This window comes from Budorcas taxicolor, chromosome 4 (genome assembly GCF_023091745.1).
Source record: "Budorcas taxicolor isolate Tak-1 chromosome 4, Takin1.1, whole genome shotgun sequence".
Lineage (NCBI taxonomy): Eukaryota > Metazoa > Chordata > Mammalia > Artiodactyla > Bovidae > Budorcas > Budorcas taxicolor.
In genome coordinates this window covers 83,320,488-83,347,746 of record NC_068913.1, presented here as the reverse complement: position 1 = coordinate 83,347,746, position 27,259 = coordinate 83,320,488, and the positions used below count along the sequence as shown (strand labels likewise).

At 41.9% G+C, this 27,259-nt stretch overlaps 1 protein-coding gene across 1 annotated transcript in view; it reads left to right on the top strand.

The window, feature by feature from the left end:
- POU6F2 (POU class 6 homeobox 2) overlaps positions 1–27,259 on the top strand; it is a 498,222-nt gene that overhangs the window by 417,794 nt on the left and 53,169 nt on the right. Inside the window, exon 6 of the mRNA XM_052639072.1 lies at positions 26,805–26,951. Coding sequence (XP_052495032.1) covers positions 26,805–26,951 — 147 coding nt within the window. The remainder of the gene's footprint in view (positions 1–26,804; positions 26,952–27,259) is intronic.

Here is a 27,259-nt window from a genome sequence, read left to right as displayed (position 1 = left end):
TTCATATAGAATCACAGTCAAATCTCTCCTGGGGTGAACATGGCCTTTGATCCCCTACTCTTCCTCCAGAAATCACTCCCCTCTTTTAATACTCTCGGCTTTATAGTCAGTGTCCCATTTTGAAAGTGATGTCGCCACTTTCTCCTGCCCGTTAAACAACCATCCCTGATCACTCTGCACCTACTTACTTTCAGTATCATTTCAGCTCCGTTCCTTAAATTCCATCCCTCCTAACCTAGTTGTCAAGGAACATGCATAAATTATCTTCTTTATTTTGCATCACCAACACTGAATGTTCTTCAAGTAAAATTCTACCCAGTCACTTTAATCCTGCAGTGGAGCCAGACAGCTTACAATCTCTGCTATTTCCCACAATGGTTACTATTACTCTCTTTTTATCTTTGGGGGGAAAAAAATGTTTAAACAACAACAACAACAATGCAAGGCTGGTTTCTCCTCCTCATTCTACCATCCTGCCTCCCCTTTGTATCACCAATACCAACTTCTCTGGTTTGCAGAGCAAACTATTCACTTGGGTCAGTGCATGAAAGGATATTCCTTCACAAAATGAAAGCCCCCGTCATTTCGAGGGGAAATGCCCTTCTAGACAGAGCTGTATGACTTTCTAAAAGAGGGCATTTATAGAACCTCAAATAGATGAATCGTTTTCTTTCAAGCAGGGAAATGTATTTCACTCTTCTTGCTTCAACTGGGATTGAGCCCATTCATTTCATTTTTTTTTTTATGCTCTCCTGTTTTATTTAGAAATGATCTATTCATCCCAACCCAATTGAAGAAATATAGATAACTCAGAAAAAAATTGCCATATTATTCACATGAGGAGCATAGATGCTCCCACTGAATATTTTCAGAGCTCCATTTAATTTGTGCTGTATAAACCTGGTCTACAAAACTCTCTTTTTTTATTTGTTATACTCAAAGAAGGCAGCATCATCCCTGGAGTCAGCGAGACCCAGATTCTAATTGCAGTTGCTTTCATGCCCCTTGGACAAGTTATTTAACTTCAAGGAAGGATAATAGAATCTATTTTTCAGTGTGCTGTGCGATTAAGTGAGATGTTAAACATCTGGCATATACTGTGTTATATGGGAAATATTCGCAGAGGTGTAAAGTCATCTTCAGCAGGAATCTTTTTGCATCTCGGTATCGTGGATGTACATGATTCTGCTAATCTAATGAGGAGTACTCTCTGTTTCACACCTCTGTGCTTAGCTCAGCACTGCTTGTATTGCACATTGCAGGGGATTTTTAAATTACAGTAAAATAAGAACATTGTGAGTGTGAGAGTGCTAGATGCTGGCACTAAAAAACAAATTGCTTCATTATTACTAAATTGAATCCTCTCTTACGTAATATTTTTGATGATCAGTTTTGCATTTATCTGCCTCTATAACTGTCTGTGCAGAGGCAAACAATTAGACATTACTTAAGTCCTGACTCTTACTGTTTGATTTCCAGAAGTCTCCCTATTTGGACTCCCTTCACTGAGATATTTAGAAATGTCTTGAGTAAGATGGATTTCACAACAGATCCCCAATCCTGCTTCGTGGTGCCAGGTCCATCAGAAAATCTACTCATTTTCAGACCACTACTCTCTTCAGTGGTTTCTGGTAGAAGCTTTGTGCAATATTTAGGGGGGGACAGTCATATGTCTTCCAGTTACTCACCCTTCAGATGTGGGAGCCCATGGCATGTAAATAATGTAGGAAAAACATGATCAGCAAACTGTGCTCCAGTCTCTTCCGTCTTTACGAACATGCTAGACTCTCTGTTTGCCTTCCCTAACTAAGCAAGTGGCATTTCACCTTGAGTCACTTCTCACCAGCCCATCCAAAGCTACTTTCAAGAGAACCCCAGTAAGGTCTTCATTATGCGCTACAAAAGGCTGATTTTGTATATTCAGGTGTTTCTCTTCCTTGAGATATTTGCATGATTGCAGGGGACCAGGACCCTGTTCCAATTTAAACAGAAATATGACCCAATTATGAAATGGATTCTCATAATCAGTTTATTACATTCCTGATTTCCTTTTATTAACCCAGGTTATGTCTTTAGGAAGATTATATACACTCACATGGATGGAGGAGCCTGTAGGCTGCAGTCAATGGGGTCGCTAAGAGTCGGACATGACCGAGCGACTTCACTTTCACTTTTCACTTTCATGAATTGGACAAGGAAATGGCAACCCACTCCAGTGTTCATGCCTGGAGAATCCCAGGGATGGGGGAGCCCGGTGGGCTGCCGTCTATAGGGTTGCACAGAGTGGGACACGACTGCAGTGACTTAGCAACAGCAGCAGCAGACCCTCAGTTCAGTTCAGTTCAGTTCAGTCACTCTGTCGTGTCCGACTCTTTGCAACCCCATGAATCGCAGCACGCCAGGCCTCCCTGTCCATCACCAACTTCTGGAGTTCACTCAGAGTCATGTCCATCGAGTCAGTGATGCCATCCAGCCATCTCATCCTCTGTCGTCCCCTTCTCCTCCTGCCCCCAATCCCTCCCAGCATCAAAGTCTTTTCCAATGAGTCAACTCTTCGCATGAGGTGGCCAAAGTACTGGAGATTCAGCTTTAGCATCATTCCTTCCAAAGAAATCTGCGGGTTGATCTCCTTTAGAATGGACTGGTTGGATCTCTTCGCAGTCCAAGGGACTCTCAGGAGTCTTCTCCAACACAACAGTTCAAAAGCATCAATTCTTCAGCACTCAGCCTTCTTCACAGTCCAACTCTCACATCCATACATGACCACAGGAAAAACCATAGCCTTGACTAGACGGACCTTAGTTGGCAAAGTAATGTGTCTGCTTTTCAATATGCTATCTAGGTTGGTCATAACTTTTCTTCCAAGGAGTAAGCGTCCTTTAATTTCATGGCTGCAATCACCATCTGCAGTGATTTTGGAGCCCCCAAAAATAAAGTCTGCCACTGTTTCCACTGTTTCCCCATCTATTTCCCATGGAGTGATGGGACCAGATGCCATGATCTTCGTTTTCTGAATGTTGAGCTTTAAGCCAACTTTTTCACTCTCCTCTTTCACTTTCATCAAGAGGCTTTTTAGTTCCTCTTCACTTTCTGCCATAAGGGTGGTGTCATCTGCATATCTGAGGTTATTGATATTTCTCCCAGCAATCTTGATTCCAGCTTGTGTTTCTTCCAGCCCAGCATTTGTCATGATGTACTCTGCATATAAGTTAAATAAGCAGGGTGACAATATACAGCCTTCTCGTACTCCTTTTCCTATTTGGAACCAGTCTGTTGTTCCATGTCCAGTTCTAACTGTTGCTTCCTGACCTGCATATAGGTTTCTCAAGAGGCAGGTCAGATGGTCTGGTATTCCCATCTGTTTCAGAATTTTCCGCTGTTTCTTGTGATCCACACAGTCAAAGGCTTTGGCATAGTCAATAAAGCAGAGATAGATGTTTTTCTGGAACTCTCTTGCTTTTTCCATGATCCAGCAGATGTTGGCAATTTGATCTCTGGTTCCTCTGCCTTTTCTAAAGCCAGCTTGAACATCAGGAAGTTCACGGTTCATGTATTGCTGAAGCCACCTTTTTAAGAAATCTCTGAACTCACAGCTTCGTAATTTCAGTCTAAGAAAAACAGATTTGTTCAGGATAATAACTCTCTATGGGAAACTCCTCTATCCAGCTACTTGACTCTTTAGAACAGTTGAGAACCAAGAGATAAACTAATAATGTGCAAGCGTGCTGAGTCGCTTCAGTCATGTCCGGCTCTTTGCGACCCTGTGGTCTGTAGCCCACCAGGCTCTTCTGTCCGTGGTATTCTCCAAGCAAGAATACTGGAGTGCATTGCCATGCTCTTCTCCAGGGGATCTTCCCAACCAAGGAATCGAACCCTCATCTCTTACATCTCCTGCATTGGCAGGCAGGTTCTTTACAACTAATGCTACCTGGGAAGCCCAAACTAATAATAATGCTGCTGCTGCTGCTAAGTCGCTTCAGTCGTGTCCGACTCTGTGCAACCCCATAGACAGCAGCCCACCAGGCTCCCCTGTCCCTGGGATTCTCCAGGCAAGAACACTGGAGTGGGTTGCCATTTCTTTCTCCAATGCATGAAAGCGAAAAGTGAAAGTGAAGTTGCTCAGTCGCGTCCGACTCTTCGCGACCCTAGGGACTGCAGCCTACCAGGCTCCTCCATCCATAAGTATATACAAATTGCAAAAACCTTTGTCAGAATACCCATGCATATTATTTAGAGGAGAGAAAAAAACATTGGAGCCCTCACCTAACCCAACCAGATTGGCTATTATTTTTAATTTTTGAATTTAAAAAAATGAGTTAAAAAGATCATAAAAGCCACAGCAGATTATAAGCAACAAGTCACAAGGGAAAGAGGAGCTTTTAGAAGCAGATTGGAAGACAGCTGAGAAAACTGTCCCTGCTATCAGGATGGGAGGGTTCGGAAACATGCAAGTCACAAAGCACAGCCTCTGGGCCCCTGTGGGGTGAACCCAAGGGTCTGGTAGCCAAGGGGGCATAGCAACTCAGAGCCCCAGGTCTGGATAATCAGAAGGAGCCAAAGTGAGAGAGGAGATGGGATGAGGCAGGTGAATGGAACAGACCCCAGTCACACCTGAGATTTTCCTTTACCTGTGAAATGAGAACCTCAGTCTAAACCACTGGCTAACAAAAATTTTCTATACTACTATCTCCTGCAATATTTTAGGTTGCTATTATAGGAAAATGTTAAATTTCCTTTGATCAGGAGCTCAGAGAGCCCTAATTAGACTATTCTAATGGTGTAAACACGTCAGCATTATGAGCTGTCTTTGACCTCTTTCCTCTTTACCAGTGGGGTATCAAATAGTAGAGTCCATAGAAGTCACTCAGGGATGTTTATCTTTTGATCAAACCCCAGAAAGTTTACGTGAAACCATAGCCATTATCTAAGAACAGGGAAAGCTTGCACAGGTTTTAAAAAGTCAGGGGTTTCTGCACCTGTAAGAATCCAGGCAACATCTTTGAACTTCAGTTTCTTCTTGCTTTCCTGTTGCATGAGGTCACATGGAGACACACCTTCAACTTTTGCTGTTCTCTCTCATCCATTTCCTCAAAGGAAGAATGTTTTAATTCTGTCATCCTCTCCAAAAATGCTAAATTTGAATCTCACAAATATGCTCCCCAGATGAGGGTCTTAATATATGTGATACATAAATCATTCAAGCATAAGGAACTCAAGAAATTTTAATCCAAAGGCTGATTCAATAATCCGAAACCCTGTCCAGTGAGAGGTCAGGGAGTGGGGGATGAATCCAAACTAGCCCCAGTGGTTCTCATTTGTTCCACTGAATGTCTGGAGAAAGGAACTTTATTGGCTATGGCACATAAAATAATAGATACTCCAGTCTTAAAAATACTTGCAATTTTTTCGGATCAAATGCTCCAGGGCTTGGACCAGACACCATGGCTGGGCTGTTTCCTTTTAGCAAATAGCAGTGACAGATCACTATGTTAAAAACCTTGTAAAGTTTTTAAAGTTTTAGCAAAATACATTGCAACTCAAAGTGTGCTCACAATGGTGACTGTGACTGTAGTCGGTGGAAATGTAGGGTAACAAAGGAGATTTTCCTTTCCTTAAACCCTGAAGGGTTGCTTGCTGTCTGCATTTATTTTGTGATTCTTTTTAATTTTTTTTTTTACTTTATATTGGAACATAGTTGATTAACCATGCTGTGTTAGTTTCAGGTGTACAGCAGAGTGATTCGGTTATACATATACATGTGTCTATTCTTTTTCAAATTCTTTTCCCTTTAGGTTATTACAGAATATTGAGCAGAGTGCCCTGTGCTGTTTTTTTATTTACCAAAAAATCTGCCATGTGTGTTGAGTATAAACTAAAATAACCAATATTCAAATAATTACAAATGGTTTTCAAACCTGGGCTTGTGAACAGCCTTGCTTATTTCTGCCTTGGGACTTTTGCACATGCTTTCCCTGCTTTGGCCAGTCCTGTGTCCAGTTATTTACATGCTGGCTTTCTCTTGTCTCTAAATTCTCACCTCATGTCTTGCTTTCTCAGAGAAATCTTCTCCTGACCATATTATCCAAAGTATCTTCTTCCTCTTCCCCCACCAGTTCCTATTTTAATTTCTTCCTATTTCTTCCTGCTACCTAAAATTATCTTGTCTATTACTTACCCATTTACTTCTGTCTCCTCCCACCAAACTGCAGGCACCTTGTGCCCCAGGTCAGTCTTGTTCCCTACTGTACCTATGGTACCTAGAATAGTAGTACATGTGTGACAAGCACTCAGTAAATATATGCTGAATGAGTGATCTCACTTATTTTCCCCTTTGTTCCAGCATCTATATTTCTGCTATAAGGACCACATCTAGGAAGGCTCTTTTCCACATCTTAGCTATATCCCTGTAAACACAGAATGGGAGCCAACTATATTGGGTTAAGGTGATTCAGAATACAGTTGGAAGCTTTGCATTCTATAAATAAATCCTTCTAAGTAGCAGGGTCAATTCTGCTCAGATAGTAATACCTAAGTGTTTTTGAAGGCCAAACTTTAGAAGATGTTATTTGCATATATTTAATTCACAATCTCCCAGCTCCCAAAATGGCCTGAGAGGCTTATGATTAAAAACGTATAATATTCATAAGCAGAGTCAATAAAACAAACACCTAATCCGTGCAGAGTGAAAGGAAAGTAAGACACCAAATGCCTAGGCTAATATCATTTCACCCTGGAGAAGGACACGGCAAACCACTCCAGTATTCTTGCCTGGAAAATCCTATGGACACAGGAGCCTATGGGTCCTCCTATGGGCCATGGCCCATAGGGCCGCAAAGAGTCAGACATGACTGAAGCGACTTAGCACACACAATATCACTTCTACAATTGCTCACTGGGACTCCATGCTTCCATTTCAGAGGGCACAGGTTCGATCCCTGGTCAAAGAACTAAGATCCAAAATGCTGCACTGCAAAAAGAAATAAAATTGCTCATTCAAAAAAAACCCCTGGACTTCCTTTGGGCAAATATAGAAAAAGATTCTGTAAATCTCAAATCCTTGCAATAGGAAACTCCATGTCACAAATGACCTCTCCTCTTTCCTGATCCATTCAACATACACACATCACTTGCCTCACAAGGCACTCAAGAGTAAAATGTGTCTCTGCTCTTGAGTTGCTCATGGTCCTGGAGGAAGAGGAAAAAATCAGACATGGCTCCAATTAATTATACTCTGATAATAGTATATTAGAATCACATACAAAGGTGCTATGAGATTAACAGAGAGGGAGCAATTCATTCTGGCCAGGAGTAAGCCTTAGAAGGCAGATCATGTTGGTTCTGCATTGGGAGGAACCTCGCCAGTGAGAAAAGTAGTCTAGTCAGAGGCTAGGAAGGATGAGAGAACATTAGGTTCTAGAGGCAGCAACTTATTCAGAGTGGTTGGACTATTAAGAGTCCAGTGATAAGCATATAATAATGTAGTTCTGGGGAGCCTCTCAGGCGGCACAAGTGGTAAAAAACCTGCCTGCTAATGCAGGAGACATAAGAGACTCAGTTTCGATCCCTGGGTTGGGGAGATCTGCCGGAGGAGGAAATGGTAACCAACTCCAGTATTCTTGCTTGGGGAATCCTATGGACAGAGGACCCTGGCAGGCTACTGTCCATAGGTTGCAAAGAGTCGGACATGACTGAAGTCACTTAGCACACACACAATATGGTGTTTTTTGCATTTGCTGTGTGCCTGGGCATTGGACTTCAAACAAATGCCACAAGGTGAATGCTCTTCTTTCTCCCCTTGTACACTGAGGGAAACTGAGGCTTGTAGAGGCTAGGTGTGCTGGGCCCTGGTTGTTGCTGTTCAGTTGCCCAGTCATGTACAAATCTTTGCAACCCCATGGACTGCAGCACACCAGGCCTCCCTATCCCTCATCATCTCCTAAAATTGCCCAAGTTCATATGATGCCCCCAGATCTCCCTTTCTGGAACTTTGGATAGGACAGTGCCAGACCAGCATCTTTGCATACCCTGCCTTCATCATAAGTGGGAGGCAAAGCAACCCATCTGTAGGTGCAAATAAACTTGTTGTTGTTGTAGTTGTTTAGTCACTAGTTGCGTCCAACTGTTTGCAGCCCCATGGACTGTACCCACCAGGCTCTTCTGTCCATGAAATCTCCCAGACTGGAGTACCCAAAAATAGTGGGTAGCCATTTCCTTCACCAGGGGATCTTGCTGACCCAGAGATCAAAGCAGCATCTCTTGCTTGGCAGGAAGATTCTTTACCACTGAGCTACCTGGGAAGCCCTCAAATAAATTCAGCTGGCAATATTTCTAAGCTTGGGGGTTAGAGTAGGAAATGGCAACCCACTTCAGTATTCTTGACTGGAAAATTCCATGTACAGAGGAGCCTGGCAGGCTACAGTCCATGGAGTCACAAAGAGTTGGACATGACTGAGCATGCATGCACATTTCTAAGGTTAACAAAAAATGCTATGGTTGCAGAAACTAAGGAAAATGAAAAATCAAATGTAACTTGGTAAATTTCCTTCTTAATACAAAGATTTTTTTCTTAACTGCAATATCTTGTGTCTTTGAAAATATGTGTTTTTTGGTCTTGTTAACAATGAGGATTTAAAAGCAAAATGAAAACTTTAGTGGCCATTTTTTTCTCTCTGATTAGCAATTATCTACATACAATAGAAAATAAAAGAGTATTATTCTCGGGACATCCCTGGCTATCCATTGGTTAGAACTCTGCCTTCCAATTCCCAGAATGAAGGTTGGATCGCTGGTCTGAGAACTAAGATCCCACACACCAAGCAGGGTGGCCAAAACAATAAGTATTATTCTCAAGCTAGACTTAGGCATGTCAGCTACAGGTTGAGTTCAAAACCTATAGCCTTTAAAATAGACAGCATGGCTCTCTTTCAAAAAAAATCCCCGCATACCAGTACTGGAAGCATCTTCAAGGTTTCCACTCTTGAGGCTTTCATTTTAACAGTGTTTGCTTTCTGATTCCGTTCCAATCTGAACTCTTTCTGGGATATATAAGGAACCTTGTCAGGTAGTAACAACGAGGACACCCTCAGACACCCTTGTGCTCATTTAATGGTGATAGTTCATCCAACAGTCACTCAAAAATATTGTCATCCTGCTTACTGAGTGGTAATGCAGCTGTGTTTGTGAACACTCAAAGTTTGTGCAGTCTCCAGGGCTCTTTTGCAATCAATAAATTTTATCTTAGCCAATTTGCATGAACATTAACAAAAACACCAGAAGGAATTTTATTCAGACCCATGTGGTTTGTAGAGCATTTAGGTTTTGACTATAAAGTCCTTCCTGTAAAAATAGTTGATGAGAGGGACTTCCCTGAAGTAGCTAAGACTTCGCCTTCCAGTACAGGAGCTGCGGGTTTGATTCCTGGTCAGGAAGCTAAGATCCTACATGCCTTGCAGCTGAAAAGCCAAAACATAAAACAGAAGCAATATTGTAACAAATTCAATAAAGACTTTAAAACACTAAAAAGCCACCTTAAAAAAAAAATAGTTGATGAGAATAGCCAAAGCGGATTACAGGCTTATTCCATTGGCCTGTTTGTCAAATTTATGGATAACAAATTAATACATCATCCAGATTTTCTCTGAGCGCATAGCATACAATGCAAGTTCCAGGGAACAGTATCACATGGAAAGGGGGAACCATGATCAAATATTAGTGAGAAATAGAGAGTGAAGCAGGCTGAGCAGGCTTTCTTTTGTAATCATCAAGAGGGAGATGCTTCATGCAGTTTCCCACACCTTTATTCCAGGGCCAATCAAGGACCAGGATTCCACTGAACACACTTTAGAATTGCTGTCATTTTCAAGTGTTCCACCAGAATATCATTGTTTGCTAGCATAGAGCCACAGGCCCAAAATTCATTGTTATAGACACTTTCCAAACTTCCAGTATATTTTGATAAATTCGAAGAAATTTACATTTCACCTTGTTATTTGATGGCTTTTTCTTTAAAATCCATGTGACTGTCTTGGTCCATGTGTCCAAGTTCTTAAAACCAAAATTTTGGAAAAGTAAAGCTGCTTATTTAATTCTTTTTCATTTTCTACTTCTATATTTAATTTTAAGTGATGTTTTCCAGACAGTGATTATGTAATCATCTCTAAAGTTATATAAATTTCCTTTTCTTTCTTTCTTTACATTACTGCAATAGAGAAGCAAAAAGCATAGAGAATTTTTAAATGTGCTCTTATTTTTTTAAGTGATATACCGAGCACATAGTAAACAATGTACATGAGTATCTGAAAAATCAAATAAAACATGAATAAAACTTTCTACTATCCAGACACCAGAATACATGCCATCCCTCAAACAGCCCAAATGATTCTGGAGTTCCATACTGAAGTTATAGGGGTACAAACCCCCAGCAGCTGTATCTCTGCCCAAGTTTCATAGTGATGACTAGCACCCTTTTATTCCTTCTGCAGTGGCTTTTTTCTTTTTATTTCTTTTTTTCAGTATTTGGACAAACTGGGATATGCCAGTTCTGAGTCTTTGCTTTCGTCCTTGAAAGCCTTTGCCTGCTTGATTTGCAGTTACTTATTCAGTACTTTATTGATTTCAAATTCTATTGCTGTTTCCTATGGTGGAAGAGTGTGCCAGGTCTGATTACAGGAGAAAGCCATGTAACCCCAGTCTCAGCCCAGGATGTGCAGTCTCAGCTCACCGGCTGCTGGAGCCTGCCCCAAAGTCAGTGAACAGCACAGTCATTTCAAAAACTTGCTATAAGCCCCAAGAGCCTTATGTCCCCACTGGCTAGAGCAGATTTAGAAAATATTTTTCATTTAACATATTTATTTAGTAACTCTTACAGAAATAGAACTCACAAAATTATAGCACTCTTGTAAGTTTTCTTCTCCCATTTGAGCATCATCATGGAATTTTACTGTTTGAAGGGGCTCTAGAGATCATTCGGTTCGGGGTTCTCAGGTTTGAGTGTGTATCAGCATCGCCTGCAATTCAGCTGTTAAAACCCAGACTGCCGCTCCCACCCCAGTTTCTGATTCAGCAGGTCTGGGGTGAAGGCTGAAAATTTGCATGTTCAGTTCCCTGGTCATGTTGATGTTCCTAGACCCTGGACCCTGTGGTAAAAGCCCTTTCTTCTAGCCCGCTCCAGGGAACCTGAACTTACCTGGAGCTAGCCTGCAACCCAAACCCTGCAGAGCTATCAGAGAGGGGAGGAAGGAAATTGTGATTCCTCCAGATCTTGGAGCAGCACCGGGGGTGATGGCTTGGTGGACTTCAGTGTTTACCAGGGGTGTTCATCAGGGGCTAACTCCGTAGCAAACATCCCTTAAACTACTGAGGCTTATCTGCCCATCAGGGGCCACATTTGGGGAATCACCGAGGTGGCGCTAGTGGTAAAGAACCTGCGTGCCAGTGGAGGATACCCTGGGGGAGGGCACATGACAACCCTCTCTCGTGTTTGTGTCTGGAGAATCCCATGGACAGAGGAGCCTGGCAGGCTTCTGTCCATAGGGTCGCACAGAGTCAGACACGACTGAAGCGACTTAGCACGCGCACGACCCAGTTTAACCTTCTCATTTGACAGACAAGGAAATAGAGCAAATACTGGAGTGGGTTGCCATTTCCTTCTCCAGGGATCTTCCCAACCCAGGGGTCGAACTCGTGTCTCATGTCTCTTGCATTGGCAGGCGGGTTCTCTACCACTGGGGCCACCGGGGAGGCCCCCGGTGGAAATGGAGCTAGGGCAGGGCAAGTGGCCACGCCCATTGGCTGCTGACTCCGGGAGAGATTCGGCTGCCCCGAATTCCAGCAGTTTCACATTCCCTCCTCCATCACTAGTTTACCTAGTTTCTGCCTGTAAAGAGACAGCCAGGCTTTTCTCAGTCTGTACTGCAAGAACATTTTAAGCATATTTCACTCTGTGCTGATTGGGTAGATTGGTTTCTCCACTCGGTAATATCTTACTCTTTTCTCCTGAAATGTGGAAAATTCCAACACAGCCTTGCTTTTGCTCTTGGTGAGATTAAGCTTTATGTTTTTTAACCTATGTTCAGTTTTATTAATGGAAACTTCCCAAACGATCTCTACAACAACTTTTTATATTTTCGTGGCTTACGGCTCCTACTGGTAGTGGTTCTACTGTTAGCTTAATGTTTTTAGAACAACCTATAACCAATATATTTTGTGAACGCAGAGGATTTTATTTACCTCTGAGCATTCTGGTCATGTTTGTTTTGTTTTGTTTTGTTTTTTTCTTTCTTTCTTGTACTTGCCTCTTTCTGCAGAGTCGTATTTTCTCTAATAATTTGGACTGTTTGTTTTTCCTAATGGCAGAGTTTTCTTTTGGGCACTGAGGCTGCAGCACATCTGACGTGGTTGTGGAGTTGTATTCTGTACCCTGTACTCTTGACAGTAAAGGAACCAGCATAAAAGCCTAAGAACGTCACCTAAAGATGGATGTGATATGACTAGAAATTCATTACCTTCTCCCTGTAATAAAAATGGTTAATCTGGTCCCACTGTAAATTTAAGAAAATAGAAGTTTGAAAGGTTATACACCAACAATAAATAGGTTGATTTCTGCTGGTCCTTGGGAGAAATTAATGCATGACCCAAATGTAGTATTGTTTTGTGGGAAGAAGAATATCTTTTGACTAGCCTTCTTCTACAACAGCTGTTCAGTGAATAAATTTTATGAGGCAAGCAAGCCATTATGCATAATAATAGAATTCAGTAACAGTTTAGACAAGGCTCTGCACTGTCCATGGGTGAATAAAACGAAGATTATTATGTATAACATTAGTTACAAGCATATTTTAATAACCAATGTAGTTATTGAGATGGAAGAAGGATGAGGCATATGTTTTGTTCTTTATAAATGATAGATTGAACTAGTTTGGACTTACAAGAAGTTGCTGAGTTTCAATGGTCAAATTAGTATCTATGGAAAATATACATGCGCTTGATTACTCAGTTGTGTCCAATTCTTTGTGACCCCATGGACTGTACAATCCATGGAATTCTCCAAGCCAGAATACTGGAGTGGGTAGCCTTCTCCTCCAGGGGATCTTCCCAAACCAGGAATCGAACTCAGGTCTCCCACATTGTGGGCGGATTCTTTACCAGCTGAGCCACAAGGGAAGCCCAAGAGTACTGGAGTGGGTAGCCTATACCTTCTCCAGGGAATCTTCCCAACCCAGGAATCAAACCAGGGTCTCCTGCTTTGCAGGTGGATTTTTTATCAACTGAGCTATCAGGGAAGCTCAGTTATAAGTAGTAGTTTGCACTAGTTTTGACTTATAAGAAGCTTTTGAGTTTCAATGGTAAAATTAATATATGGAAAATATACATATTTAGGAGTAAAATAGGCCCAGAGTAAATAAAAGGCTTTCATCTTCTTTGGGTAGATTCTCAGAGACCTGAAATTTTATTGTAAACGAATACAACCCTTATAATAAATTTATAAAATTAAAATTTACAAACTCACAGCTCAATCTTGTGTACCCAGCCATGGAAACAATGGTTGGATACAGAGTTTGAGAGCAAACTCCGGGTAACAGTGAAGGATAGGGAAGCCTGGAATGCTGCAGTCCATGGGGTCAACAAAGAGTTGGACACGACTTAGCAACTGAACAACAACAACAGAGATACAATTTACCATTTATAATCCATCTTTGTGATTTTTTTAACATCCTGTATTTCAAAAGATGATGACTTGCTTTTATGATTCAAAATTCAGTTGTTTGGGGGTAGGGGGGGAGGTTGGTCCATTATCAATTTAGATTCCCATTTGTATAAACATAAAATAAATGAAAGTATTCTGTGATTTAATGACTGTCAATTAGTATTGCTTCCTGAGCTGCAAAGCTGTCAGGGCTATCTCCATTATACTGCAAAAGGAGAGGAATAATTAGGTTCTTTCAAAGCAACAGCTTGCAAAGGAATCTCTCAAGAGATGCTCTATACCTTATATGAACACATGCGTGCCATTCACACATCTACTTCCTAATTTCTACTATTCTACCTTCTTTCTCTGCCTTTGGATTTTTTCTTTCTCTGAATTTCCCTAGCCCCATCTCCTGCCCTAATTCTGGCCATTCACAACACACCAGGCATTCTGATGTTCCTATAATTTTGTACTTATTCTCTCTTTGGCTCTAACTGCTCTTCTTCTCCTGTCTGCTTAATTCATCTTCCCCCTGTCAATTATTTCTTGAAGCTTCCCTCACATCCATCTCTCCCCCTAGGGAGGTAGCAAGTTCCCTAATGTTCCCCCAGGTCACTTATCACACTGCTGCCCCACTTGTGGCTCCTTTTGTATTTTACTAAGGTATGATTGACAGACAACATTATAGTAGTATCAAGTGTACAACAAAATGATTTGACATTTGTATGTACTGAGGAGTGATTACCAAAATAAGTTTAATTAACGTCCATCACCATACAGTGTTAGAAAATTTTTTCTTATGATGAGAAATTTTAAGATCTCCTCTTTTAGCAACTTGCAACTATACAACATATGTTATTAACTAGAGTCCCCAGGCTGCATGTTATATCTCCGTGACTTATCTATTTTATTACTGGAAGTTTGTACCTTTTGACCCCCTTCATCCATTTGGCCCATCCTCACCTCTGGCGACCACCAATCTGCTGTCTGTATCTAAAAACTTAGGTGGTTGTTATTGCTGACATTCACATATGTGACATCACACAGTATCTCCCTTTCTCCCTCTGACTTATGTCACTTAGCATAATGCTCTTGAGATCCATCCATGTTGTGAAAATGTCAAGATTTTTATTCTTTTTTATGACTGAATAATATTCCATTGTATATGTGAATATGTGTGTGTATATATACATATATACCACATTTTCTTATTCATTCGTCTTTGCTTGCTTCTTTGTCTTGTCTATGGTAAATGATGCTACAGCGAACAGGGGCTACAGATATATTTTCAAGTTAGTGTTTTTGTTTTCTTCAAATAAATACACAGAAGTAGAATTGCTGGATCATAGGGTAGCTCTATTTTTGACTTTTGAGGACCCTCCATACTGTTTTCTGTGGTGGCTGCACCAATTTACATCCCCCCACCCCGCCCAACAGTGCATGAGGGGTTCCCTTTTCTCCACCTCCTCACCAATACCTACTATTTCTTGTCTATTTGATAATAGCCATTCTAACAGGTATGAGGCATCTCTCATTGTGATCTGGATTTGCACCATTGGCTCTTAATTTATCTGTCTACAGATCTGTCTTTCCCACCCCTGGAAGCTCTTTGGGGAAGAGACATGTAGTTGATGCTCAGTGTTTGCTGAATCAGTGGAGAACAAGCTAGACTATATTCCACATACAAAGTTATCCCAAGCTAAACCCCTTCTCTCCCTAAAGGGCAGCCTATAGTCTTTGCTCCAACAGCCTCCTGATCTTCTCTGCCTCCAAGTTGACCCACTCCCACCCCAGAACAACTCAGTCACCAAAACGACCAGTCTAAATCTGAGATCTGATCATGTCCCTCCACTCTTGCTTACAGAATGAAAGACAAGCCCCATAAAGTGTCATACAAAGTACTCCATTTATAATCTCGCACCCCATCATCTTCCACTCCCCTCCCCCACTTCATCTTCCCAAAATATCCCAGCACTAATGCAGAGATTCCAGACCCACAAAATGTGTCTCTTCCTAGTGGTTGAGAAGCCTTCTCTCTCCCCTTCCCAACTCCTCCCCAAACAACTTCTAATCATCCTTTTTGATTCTAGGATCTTAAGTGGTTTGCATGCCTGAGGTCTACTGAGGGTCCCTTATCTGGGCTCTGGGCACCCCTTTCTTATAGCACTGGCTACACAGGGTGGAAATCAGCAACTCATTCATTAGACTGGGAGCACCTCAAAGCAAGAGATTCTTGCCTTGTTCACCTCTGTACCCCTGGGGCTGACTCATCACCTTCTCCAGGGTTAGGGAAAATATCTGATGAACAGAATTGTCCTGAGGCTCCATAAGGCAGACCATGCCTTGTCTTTCTTTGAGTGCCTCATCTTTTCTTGTCTTTCTTCTGCTCTCAGTAGACCTATTTTATCTGCAGGGAGTCAACCAGTGTTAGGGAGTAATTTAAGTAGTTAAATGTGGGTGTGGCAAGAGTGTGCAGTGCTTTCCAATCGCTAGAAACTAGAATAATACCAACTGCTGTACCAGGGAAGCAATTTATTCTTTTTTAAAAAAATAGCCTCTTTTCTTTCATCTCAGGAGTGCTCCCAATCATTTGTTTAAACTGGATGATAGAATAAAAAATAAGAAAGAGTAATTTTGAAATATCAACAAATTCACCTAACTAATGTGCCATGACAATAGGCAATTGGTAAGAAGAGCGCTATTGTATGTAAGTCAGAAAATAGCATGAAACTCAATAAAAAGATAGATTTTCAGGTTATTAAATGGAGGACTAGACAGAAGAGGAAATGAGATGTGTAAGCTTGTGGTAATACAGTATTGGTCTACATGTAACTTGGGTAAAATCTGATTTAGAAGTGGTGGGTTTCCTTAATACTAACCTCTCTGCTTCCAAATCAAATGTATTGGAGTAAGTTAAAAAGTTTTTCCCCTCAGCTCTGGGCCTGAAAATTTTATCAGTAAATTTTAAAATAAAACTTAAATGCATCCCTTCAGAGATCTTTCTACTAGTTTTCCGCTGAATCACAGTGTGCTGGCCAGACTTGTTTATTTCCTTCCCCTCCATTCATGTTCCCTGTTTCCTCAGCACAGACACATCAATCATCCTACAGAACCTGGACCCCAGCCCTCTGCAGACTCCACCTCTTTCTCCAGTGTTCTTCTAGAGCACACTCTAGGGTGTTCATGTGTATGTAGACTCTCTTCTGTTTACCAGCAATGATGCGCAGGGTTTGCAAAGCCATCTGAGTAGAACCTCACTTTTGATCCTGTCTCCAGTGACCTCCAGGAACCATAAACTTTCTAAATACCCAAGTGGCTGACACCTCCTGAAGTCCCACCATACTGATGCTGCACAAAGGGAGAGTATGTCCCCCTCCTTCACCAAAGTCACACTCTGAGGGACGCATGGATCCATCCTTATCTGGGGGGAACAGCCCCTTCTGCTCCTGCCCCTGATGCCATCTGCAGCCGCTTTACTCCAGTCCACAAGGTTGGGCTGGGGATGTAGACCCATAGCCTAATTGCATCGCCACCAACATGCCCCAAGGATAAAAACAATAAAAGCTTTCATTCATTGCCTGCTTATCCTTCAGTTCCCAAATAACATCAAACCTGGAACTTAAGCCCCTACCCAGCCCCAGCTCCACCCAGACACTCTTCTATATCCCCACCAGCTCTCTGATTATTTCAGAATGTATCCCTGTATCAACTCCTTGTGCATGTTTTGGTATGAATCTCTAAAAGAAAGGGAGTGCTTTTTAGATAAAGTAGCAAGAAAGGTGTCGCTAAGGAGGTGACCTGGGAGAAAAAAGATGTGAATGGCAAAGGGTTATAGACATAGAAACAGCAAGTGCAAACACTCCAGAATAGCTAAGGATCTTCGAAAGGCCCAGCAAGACTCCCCTCGAGGGAGTAAGGAGACAGAGAGGACTCAACTCTAAAACAAGAGTATGCCCAGAAGTTCCTGGAAGGAATAAGAATTATTATAGCAAAACTTGCATCATGCTTACCATATGCCAGGAACTCTTCCAGTATTTTACATATTAATTAACTCATGTATTTTTCACACCATCCCTGTGACTTCATTACTTCCTTCATTATTCCCCTTTTCCTAAAACTGGAGAAAACAGAGATACACAAGTGTTTAGACCCCTTTGGGCTGCTATAACAAAATACCACAGACTGAGTGGTTTAATAAACTATAAATTTATTTTTCACAGTTCTGGAGGCTCGGAGGCCTAAGATCAAGGCACCAGCACAGTTGAGTTGTGTTGAGAGCATTCTCCTGATTCTCACTGTGTCTTTATGTGGTAGAAGGGGCTAAGGATCTCCATGGGGTCTCTTTCATAAGGGCACAAATCCCATTCATGAGGGCACCACCCCTTTGACTTAGAAAAGTGAAGTCACTCAGTCATGTATGACTCTTTGTGACCCCATGGACTGTAGCCTATCAGTCTCCTCCGTCCATGGGATTTTCCAGGCAAGAGTTCTGGAGTGTATTGCCATTTCCTTCTCCAGGGTATCTTCCTGACCCAGGAATCGAACCTGAGTCTCCCACACTGCAGGCAGACTCTTTACCGTCTGAGCCACCAGATACCTGAAAAGTGAAGTCACTCAGTCGTGTCTGACTCTTTGAGACCTCATGGACTGTAGCCTAACTTAAGCCCCTTCCAAAGGCCCCACTTCCTAATACTGCCATCTTTCAGTTCAGTTCAGTTCAGTTCAGTCACTCAGTCATGTCTGATGCTTTTCAACACCATGAGTTGCAGCACGCCAGGCCTTCCTGTGCATCACCAACTCCCGGAGTTCACTCATATTCACATCCATCGAGTTGGTGATGCCATCCAGCCATCTCATCCTCTGTCCATCCCCTTTTCCTCCTGCCCCCAATCCCTCCCAGCATCAGAGTCTTTTCCAATGAGTCAACTCTTCGCATCAGGTGGCCCAGGTACTGGAGTTTCAGCTTTAGCATCATTCCTTCCAAAGAACACCCAGGGCTGATCTTGTTCAGAATGGACTGGTTGGATGTCCTTGCAGTCCAAGGGACTCTCATGAGTCTTCTCCAACACCACAGTTCAAAAGCATCAATTCTTCAGCACTCAGCTTTCTTCATAATCCAACTCTCACATCCATACATGACTACTGGAAAAACCATAGCTTTGACTAGACGGACCTTAGTCGGCAAAGTAATGTCTCTGCTTTTGAATATGCTATCTAGGTTGGTCATAACTTTCCTTCCAAGGAGTAAGCATCTTTTAATTTCATGGCTGCAGTCAACATCTGCAGTGATTATGGAGCCCCCAAAAATAAAATCTGACACTGTTTCCCCATCTATTTCCCATGAAGTGATGGGACCAGATGCCATGATCTTCGTTTTCTAATGTTGAACTTTAAGCCATCTTTTTCACTGTCCTCTTTCACTTTCATCAAGAGGCTTTTTAGTTCCTCTTCACTTTCTGCCATAAGGGTGGTGTCATCTGTATATCTGAGGTTATGGATATTTCTCCCGGCAGTCTTGATTCCAGCTTGTGCTTCCAGCCCAGCATTTCTCATGATGTAGGTGTTAAGATTTCAACATATGAATTGGAGGGAGGGATTACACAAACATTCACTCCTTAGCAGAAAGGTAAATTAAGTTCCTGGCAGCCTCATAATTAGAACCCAGGCAATCTAGTTCCAGAATGCAAGCTCTTAAGCCTTACACTGGGCTTCCCTGGTGGTTCAGACAGTAATCTGCCTGCAATGCGGCAGACCTGGGTTTGATCCATGAGTTGGGAAGATCCCCTGGAGGAGGGAATGGCTACCCACTCCACTATTCTTGCCTAGAGAATCCCATGGACAGAGGACCCTGGTGGGCTACAGTCCATGAAGTCGCAAAGAGTCAGACACAACTGAGCGACTAACACACACACACACACACACACACACACACACACACACACACACACACTCCTTACACTGTGCTGCTCCCCTTTCCCTTCTCATATAGAGTGGCTCATTCATTACCAGTCACATTCTGTGCAACTCTGAGAGAGTTCAAGGTAGACAGGTTCAGGACTGCCCTCCCAGGGCTCGGAACCCACCACCTCCTCTCTCACAGACCCCACCGCAGACTGCCACTCCCTCAGATGCGGATACTGCTCCCTGGACAGCTCATCTTTTCCTACTTCCCATCTCTTCCCACCAGATCTCCTTCTCTCTTTGACTGTAAGCCCACAGAGGGTAGGGAACCTGTTAATCTGTCTTTCACATCGCCTCCCTCACATTGTGCCCAAAACATAGTGAGTACTGATTAAATGTTTGCAGGGTAAAGACTATTTATTTATTATTTTTTTAGAGCTAAGATGCTTTTATTCTACTGAACCCTTTGAGTTCATAATAGTACCTTTTTATTGAGCATAATTGCTTTACAGTGTTGTGTTAATTTCTGCTGTACAACAAAGTACAGCAGAATCAACCGTATGTGTACATATATCCCCTTCCCCCAGAGCCTCCCTCCCCAGCCCCATCCCACCTCTCTAGGGTATCACAGAGCATCAAGCTGAGCTCCCTGCACCGTACAGCAACTTCCCACTAGCTATCTATTTTACACATGGTAGTACATATCCAATCAATGCTACTCTCTCAATTCATCTCACCCTTTTCTCCCCCCACCCCATGTGTCCAGAGTCCGCTCTCTACATCTGCATGCAGGGTGAAAACTTTAATGAAAAGAGAGAGTGACAGTTGCCCTGTAGCAATGTGTTTGTGTTCCACCTAGATCCCCTGGAATTCTTTTCTGTAAGTTGCCCCTGCCTTGTACCTGCATGCTCAGTCAGTTCAGTCCTATCTGACTCTTTGCAATGCTATGGACTGTAGTCCACCAGGCTACTCTGTCTATGGGATTCTCCAGGGAAGAACAATGGAGTAGGTTCCCGTTTCCTACTCCAGGGGATCTTCCCATTCCTGGAACGGAACCTGTGTCTCTTGTATCTCCTGCATTGCCAGGCAGATTCTTTACCACTGAGCCACAGGGGAAGCCCACCCCTACCTTGGGGGATTTCAAAAACCAGCACCAGCAGCCCTTCTTCCAAAGACTCCACTTTGCCCCAAGAGCAAAGAGCCAACAACACCCAGGTATTTGATTCCCAAGCCTCTCCTTTATCCCAGGGCTGTGAATTGGGACTGTCTGGTGTGGAGGGTGGACACCAAGCCTCCAAGCCTCAGGGTGGAAACTCACACCCCTACCAGATTGGGATCCTTCCCTTCTCGCTCCATCCTGTTTCTGGGAAACTCAACCTCAGACTTCAGGTCATTTTCAAAATTCATCTGTGAGATAGTATGCCTGGGTGTTGATGGAAAATGACTAGAGCATTCATGGAAAGTTACTGTACTTAGTGTAGCCACAAAGTGAAAATAAAATATAATTTGTTCTGAAACTAGACTGAATTACCTTGATGATTCAAAGGTATTTTAGGAAGTTGCAGTGCCTTAGAATCATCACGAAAAATCTCAGACACTCCAGTGTGGGGGGGGGTCTCAGACATGGTGAAGAAAACTTCTGGTAGGCAGAGAATTGGATGGTCAGCTTCTAGGACTGTCTTTCCAGGGAGAGGAGCAGAGAGCAAGCAGCAAAGCTTGGCTCAATATTAAAACTCACAAAACTGATTTTTAACTGTTATGAGGATTTCATAATGCATTAATAAACATGAGACCAAAGGGAAAGGTCTAGTTGGACAAAACACACAAGTGGGTTGTTGAGATGAATATGGCTTCCCTTCCAGAATTTGTCTGTTGGTATTTCCTTGACCTTTAAGAGAAGACTTGAGGGTAAGAAGTGGAAGTACGGATTTGGTTAAGAGTCCCAATGAATTAAGAAACATGTTTCAGAGCATAAGAAAAGTCAAGGACCTCAGGTATAGCCATGAACTTGAAGAGCCACGTTTACCCTATTTCTACGCAGCCACTGCTAGTAATTTCTGGCTTTAAATGGGGAATGAATGGTGACCAATGTGTTTATGAACATCCTCATTTAAAAACAAATGGCACCACAGTTTCAGAGTTTTAAATTGTAAACTTAGTAGCAAAATAAGCTGCTCCAAAATCCATAGTCTATAAAATTCACATAGCTCATGAGGAGAATGATAAAACTATAGATCATGGGCATTTGTGCTCCAAAGAAAGGTTGAGCCTGCTGTACTCATTATTTCCTCTTGGTATCAAAGACATAGACATATAACACTATAGCCAAATTGCTGCCTCATGCTGCCAGATTTTTGCAAATAAGATTTACATTATTAGGATAATGCAGTCAGCAAATTTTCATGAAAAATAGAGTGCTGCTAGTGCTCAGATTCCAGAAACCTGAATTCTTTAGCAGGCTGCAGAATGTGAGTCTTTCAGAGAAAGAGAAGCTGGGGCAAGACTTGGACACCCCACCACATTATCTATGGTGACATTTATGTGATGTCACACATATAATGTCATCTAAGAGTCCTCCTTGAAGAAACTGTATTAAAGCTTTTCTTTCCATCACCATTTAGGGTCCACAGATAACAAGGTTGTGCATAGAGTACTAGAGATTTGGGAACATGGATTTATTCTCTTTATATGATGAGTACTCAATATCCCCATCGATACGTGAAGGTAGAAATCAACCACTGCAAATCCTAAGGGAAATGTTTTTTATAAATCTACTTCCTGCATGCCTTCACTATCAAATCAGCAACTATGAAATAGACTCATTCACCATATTTTGACATGAGGAAGGAGTTAGACTGCAAAATTGATGTCCTGGAATCCTAACAAATGTTGTAAACTGAGTGTGAGACAATAGATCAGACAAAAAAGGTCTTCTCTTGTTGACCTGCCACCTACCTAGCCTGTCCTCAGAATCAAAACACTGCTTTCTCTAAAAATTTCTCTTTACATGATCAAATATAAGTCTAAGAGCAGCAGGTGACATCATGCTATAACTATTTCTTCGTGATGTTCTCCAGTCTGAAATTTTCAAACAGCATATTATCTTTTAAATCATGCAACTCACCTCATCTGACAGTCACATTACTTGCTAATAGCTTTTTTCAGGCTACTCTTTGCAAACAAACAAAATAGGGACTTCTCTGGTGGCTCAGTGGTTAAGAATCTGCTACCGTTGCATAGGGCAGCAGTTTGATGCCTGGTCTGGGAACTAAGCTGTTGCATGATGTGCGTCAGGGCCAAAAAAATAAATAAATAAAAATAAATTTTAAAATAAGCAAAATAAAGTTATAGAAAATAGTTAAAAATGTAAAAATGGAGAATGCAGTCACTTGTGTTCACATTCTTTCCAGAGTGAAAGGGTATTTGTGGAGGTCTGTTCTATTCTGATTAATTAATTAGTTTAAAATCCTGATGCACAACCTGAACTGTGAGGATAATAGCTAGTATCATTTTTAGAACTTGGTATATGCCAAGTATTGTTCTAAAATGTTTTTGCATCTGTTATTCATTTAATTTTCATCATTCCTCTATGAGAAGTGGTGCCCTGTTTACACCCACTTAACCTAAGAGAACATGAGGCCTGGTTGACTGAAAGTCACAAGCTAAGGCAGTCTAGTTTCAGAGTAGATGCCCTCAGCTGCATGAATGGATATGCAGGCTCTGTGAGGTCTGGAGTCCTTGCTTACAGAATTATTTCCTATTATTCTAGTATTATGTTCTCTAAAACTGAGGGGGCTGTCTTAAGAAATTTGTGTTCCTATTGGGTTTTTAGGCTATCTGAGAAGTATAGAGCTATAGCTTGATATATTCAAGGACCAGAATCCATGTGAATGTGACATGAGGATGCTGTCTCTCTGCAAATTCTCGCTTTGAGAGCTTCCACATTTATAATCAAGCATACACCAGAATGCAGCCTGTCTTTTGAATTGGACTGTTGCAAACACGAGTATGTAACACAGTCAGACCTCATTGGGGCCATCCTTTGCTGGTTGGGTACATTGGCAGTGAGAGATCTGAAGGCATATACTTGGCAGCAACTTCAAAATGCCCAGTTGGTCCCAGAATGTTAACATGCTCATTATGTGCATTTATTGTGCCCGGGCTCCCCACTGTCCAAATCTCCCCCGAGTCCCAATCAAGAAGAAGTATTGAGAGGAATACTGCTAATATGACATGACTGAGGACAATACAGAGTGACATGACCAGAGGTGATGAAGAGAACACTTATGGTTTCCTGACTACACCTCCCCCATCCCTGCCACATATCTTAATGCATACTAACATCCCTGCCTTGGCAGTCCCAGACAGAAAAGCCAAAAGGTATTTATGAAGCTGCATCCATCAACAGCATCAGTGGTCCACCAGAAATGCTGTCAGCTTACAGATTGACTTGTACCCACTGTCTGTATATACCACTCACTTCCCCACTTCACTTCTAACTCTGCTTCCAGGGGCCAGCAAGGCATCTCCCCAGAGCCCCTACATCTTCACAAAGACTTAGGGATGCAGGATAGGAAGTAAGAGAGCCTTAATGAACCATTTGCTTCATTAAGAGGGAAAAGCGGCGAAAAGAGGAACACATTGGATTTCAATCTACGACCAGGATATAGAGAAAATAAACAAACAAAAACAAACAAAATCTGTACATCTGTGGTTGCTGAAGAAATCTTCCAAAACAGAGCTGTACCCATTCCTGACCCCATAGCTCACAGGTTCAGGGCCTGATTTTAAGTAGGTGCTTTTTTTGTTCAGAACAGTTCACCCTTTATATGATGCCTGAATTTATTGCAAATACAAGGATATAGCTGAATAACACACTAGTGTCCCAAACACTGAGAATTCCCAACTACACTACTGAATATATCCAGAGAGTGATTCCAAATTTTCTCATGTGAACTTTTGATTGACCTAGATGTTAGGAAAATGTCTTACAATTTTTAAAAATATGTTCTCATCATTAAATGGGAAGCAGTATGTTTTTCAGAAAGCATTCTGTAGGTACTGATTTAAGTGTTTCACTTAAAATTCATGGACAAAATTGCATATTCAGCATTAAAACCAAATTGCACATAATTTAATCTTTCTTCAAGATTAAGAAGCTTATTTTGAGACCTCCTTGAAATTCAGGAATTTCATTATGATTTCAACTTGTATTGCATGAAAATAAATGTGAACATAGCAACTGGCAGATGACCCGAGAATTGTGTGCCACTGGGCAGTGTGCCTCCTGGTCATTTAGGGAAGGTATTCCTCAAGGGGTCTTCTCACTTTGGAAGTCAAAAAGAGAACACACTATAAACTCTTTGACTTCAGGGAGTCAAGCCAACAAGAAGAATTTCCATTCAACATATACCATTACTTGCCTCATATACACTATACAAATATATTCAGAAAACCAAGATCAAGGCCAATCTGAATCTTAAATCCCATGGTGGTAATCTGGGATAAGACAGGGTTTCTTTTTAGGCTGATGAATGAGAATTTTTTTCTCCTTAAAAAGAAAATCATTATTATCTTTGAGGAGAGACATAAAGGCAAAAGACACATAATGTAGTGAGCTGAAAATGGATTCTAATTTTTAACAAAACCTGCTGGGTCAATGGAATTTCTGTAGAACTAGTGCTGTGAAATTTGGTTATAAAAGAATAAAGAAACCAATAAGATAAAGATATCACATTAATGGAGGGGGAAGAATTATTAAATTCCTCTCCCTTTTGACATTTCCTCTGACAATTAGTATTTCCATCCTCATCAGATGATGTTAATGCTAGGCAAATTTCCAAAGGAATTAAGTCATAAAACATGTTTTGAGGGAAAGGAGGTGGGGGGAAGGAAAAAAAAAAGAGAAAAAGAGAAAGTAAAGAAGAAAGTTGTTTTTTTTTTAAATCATCTTTAAAAGAGCTTCCAGGACTAGAATTAAGTACGGCATTAATTTTTTTTCCACCAAGTCTTAGTCTTGGCAGGTTTCTGCTAAATGCAGGAATTTCATGGATGCAGGAACTAGTGATGGAAAATGCATTATTATACACAATGATTGTTGTACTTGAGAGGAACTATATGGGAAAAATAACACCCTAGAATAAATACAAATGAAATTCATGTATCAAAACCAATACTGTGAAAAAAGTTTAAATGTTTCTTGCATTTATATCTAGTCATTAACCTAAATGCAGATTTTAGTTCAAGCTACACTTCTGCCTCATGGTCAGAAGGCCTGAAAACCTGTGACGTGGAAAATTGGCAGGATAAAGAATATTGAATTGGCCTCCATGGAAAAACAAAATTTGGCAGCCATAACCTCCTCCTTGGGCAACTCTCCCCACCACCAGCCCCATCAAATTTTCCTCCCTAGCTCACTCTTATCCCAGGAAAGAGGCCAAGGGAAGGCCATATATGAGCTCAAACAGCAAGCCAGTGTCACCCTAACCATTCACCAAGGGATCTTCCTCCTTGACCTTGAATCCCATGGTTTGAGTGAGGCCCCCCAGAAGTCCCAACTCTAGACTCACTCTCAGAGAGCATAGAGGCTAGAGGAGTCAGTACCTCCGGACTTTGGTTTCCTTCTCCTTTGGAGAAAGAAGTGGAGTGAGGCATCTTCTTTACCGGATGTGAATTTGCAATTCACAAATGAAAATGATAAATTCCTTTGCAGAAATCCCTAAAGTCTATTCCCTTCCTCCACCCCTACTCCCATTCTATTTTAATCCCACTTTTGGTCTGGTTGCCTCAAGCAAAGTAGACATTTTCTCAATGTTTTATTTAGCCTAGCAAACAAAACCCAGGGACATCTCCAAAATTATTTCTCCACCTGGGGAGATCCTAAGGACCTACCTCACCCCTGGGGCCCACCTCTCTCCCTCCTGGAGCTCACCTCTCTCCCTCCTGGGGCTCACCTCTCTCCCTCCTGGGCCTCCTCCCAAACTCAGGCTCCATTAAGCAGCCCAGTGTTGATGGAGAATATTTCCCTTCCAGCCCATTTCCAACCTCTCCCAAACTCTACAGCTTCAGAGGGAACGTTCCCCAGGCCCCCTCGCTGGGTTCCCGGACCTTTGCATGAGCCATTTGGAGTGAGAACCTCCTTCCCAACGTGAATATTGTTTCCATTGTGCTGTGCCTGTGTGTGGTGGTTTCACCCTGATCTTTTCTCTCTTTGCAGCTGGTTAATAATCCACTAGCAAGTCAGGCTGCAGCGGCTGCAGCAGCAGCAGCCATGGGCTCCATAGCAAGTTCACAGGCCTTTGGCAATACCCTCTCCAGTCTGCAGGGGGTCACAGGTCAACTAGTTACTAATGCACAAGGACAGGTGAGTGGGAGTGGAAACAAGAGTGAATTTGTATGGCAGCTTGAACTCGGAAAAGAAATGAATTTCTTTTGCATGACAGTGATATGTAACCGCAGTCATTCATGTCAAATAAATAATGTTGACCAGCAATGTCAAGAAGAAGAGAAGGCTTGGGAGGTGTTTCTCTATTTTAGAAACAAGATTTTTTTTTCTCCTTCCCCTAGAATGTCTACTAAGTTTTATGTGGGTTTTATTTCTGTACAATGACTTGTGTTATGACCTTAATTAAAGAAATTACTTTTCAGGACTGAGAAACTCTTGCTAAGAAA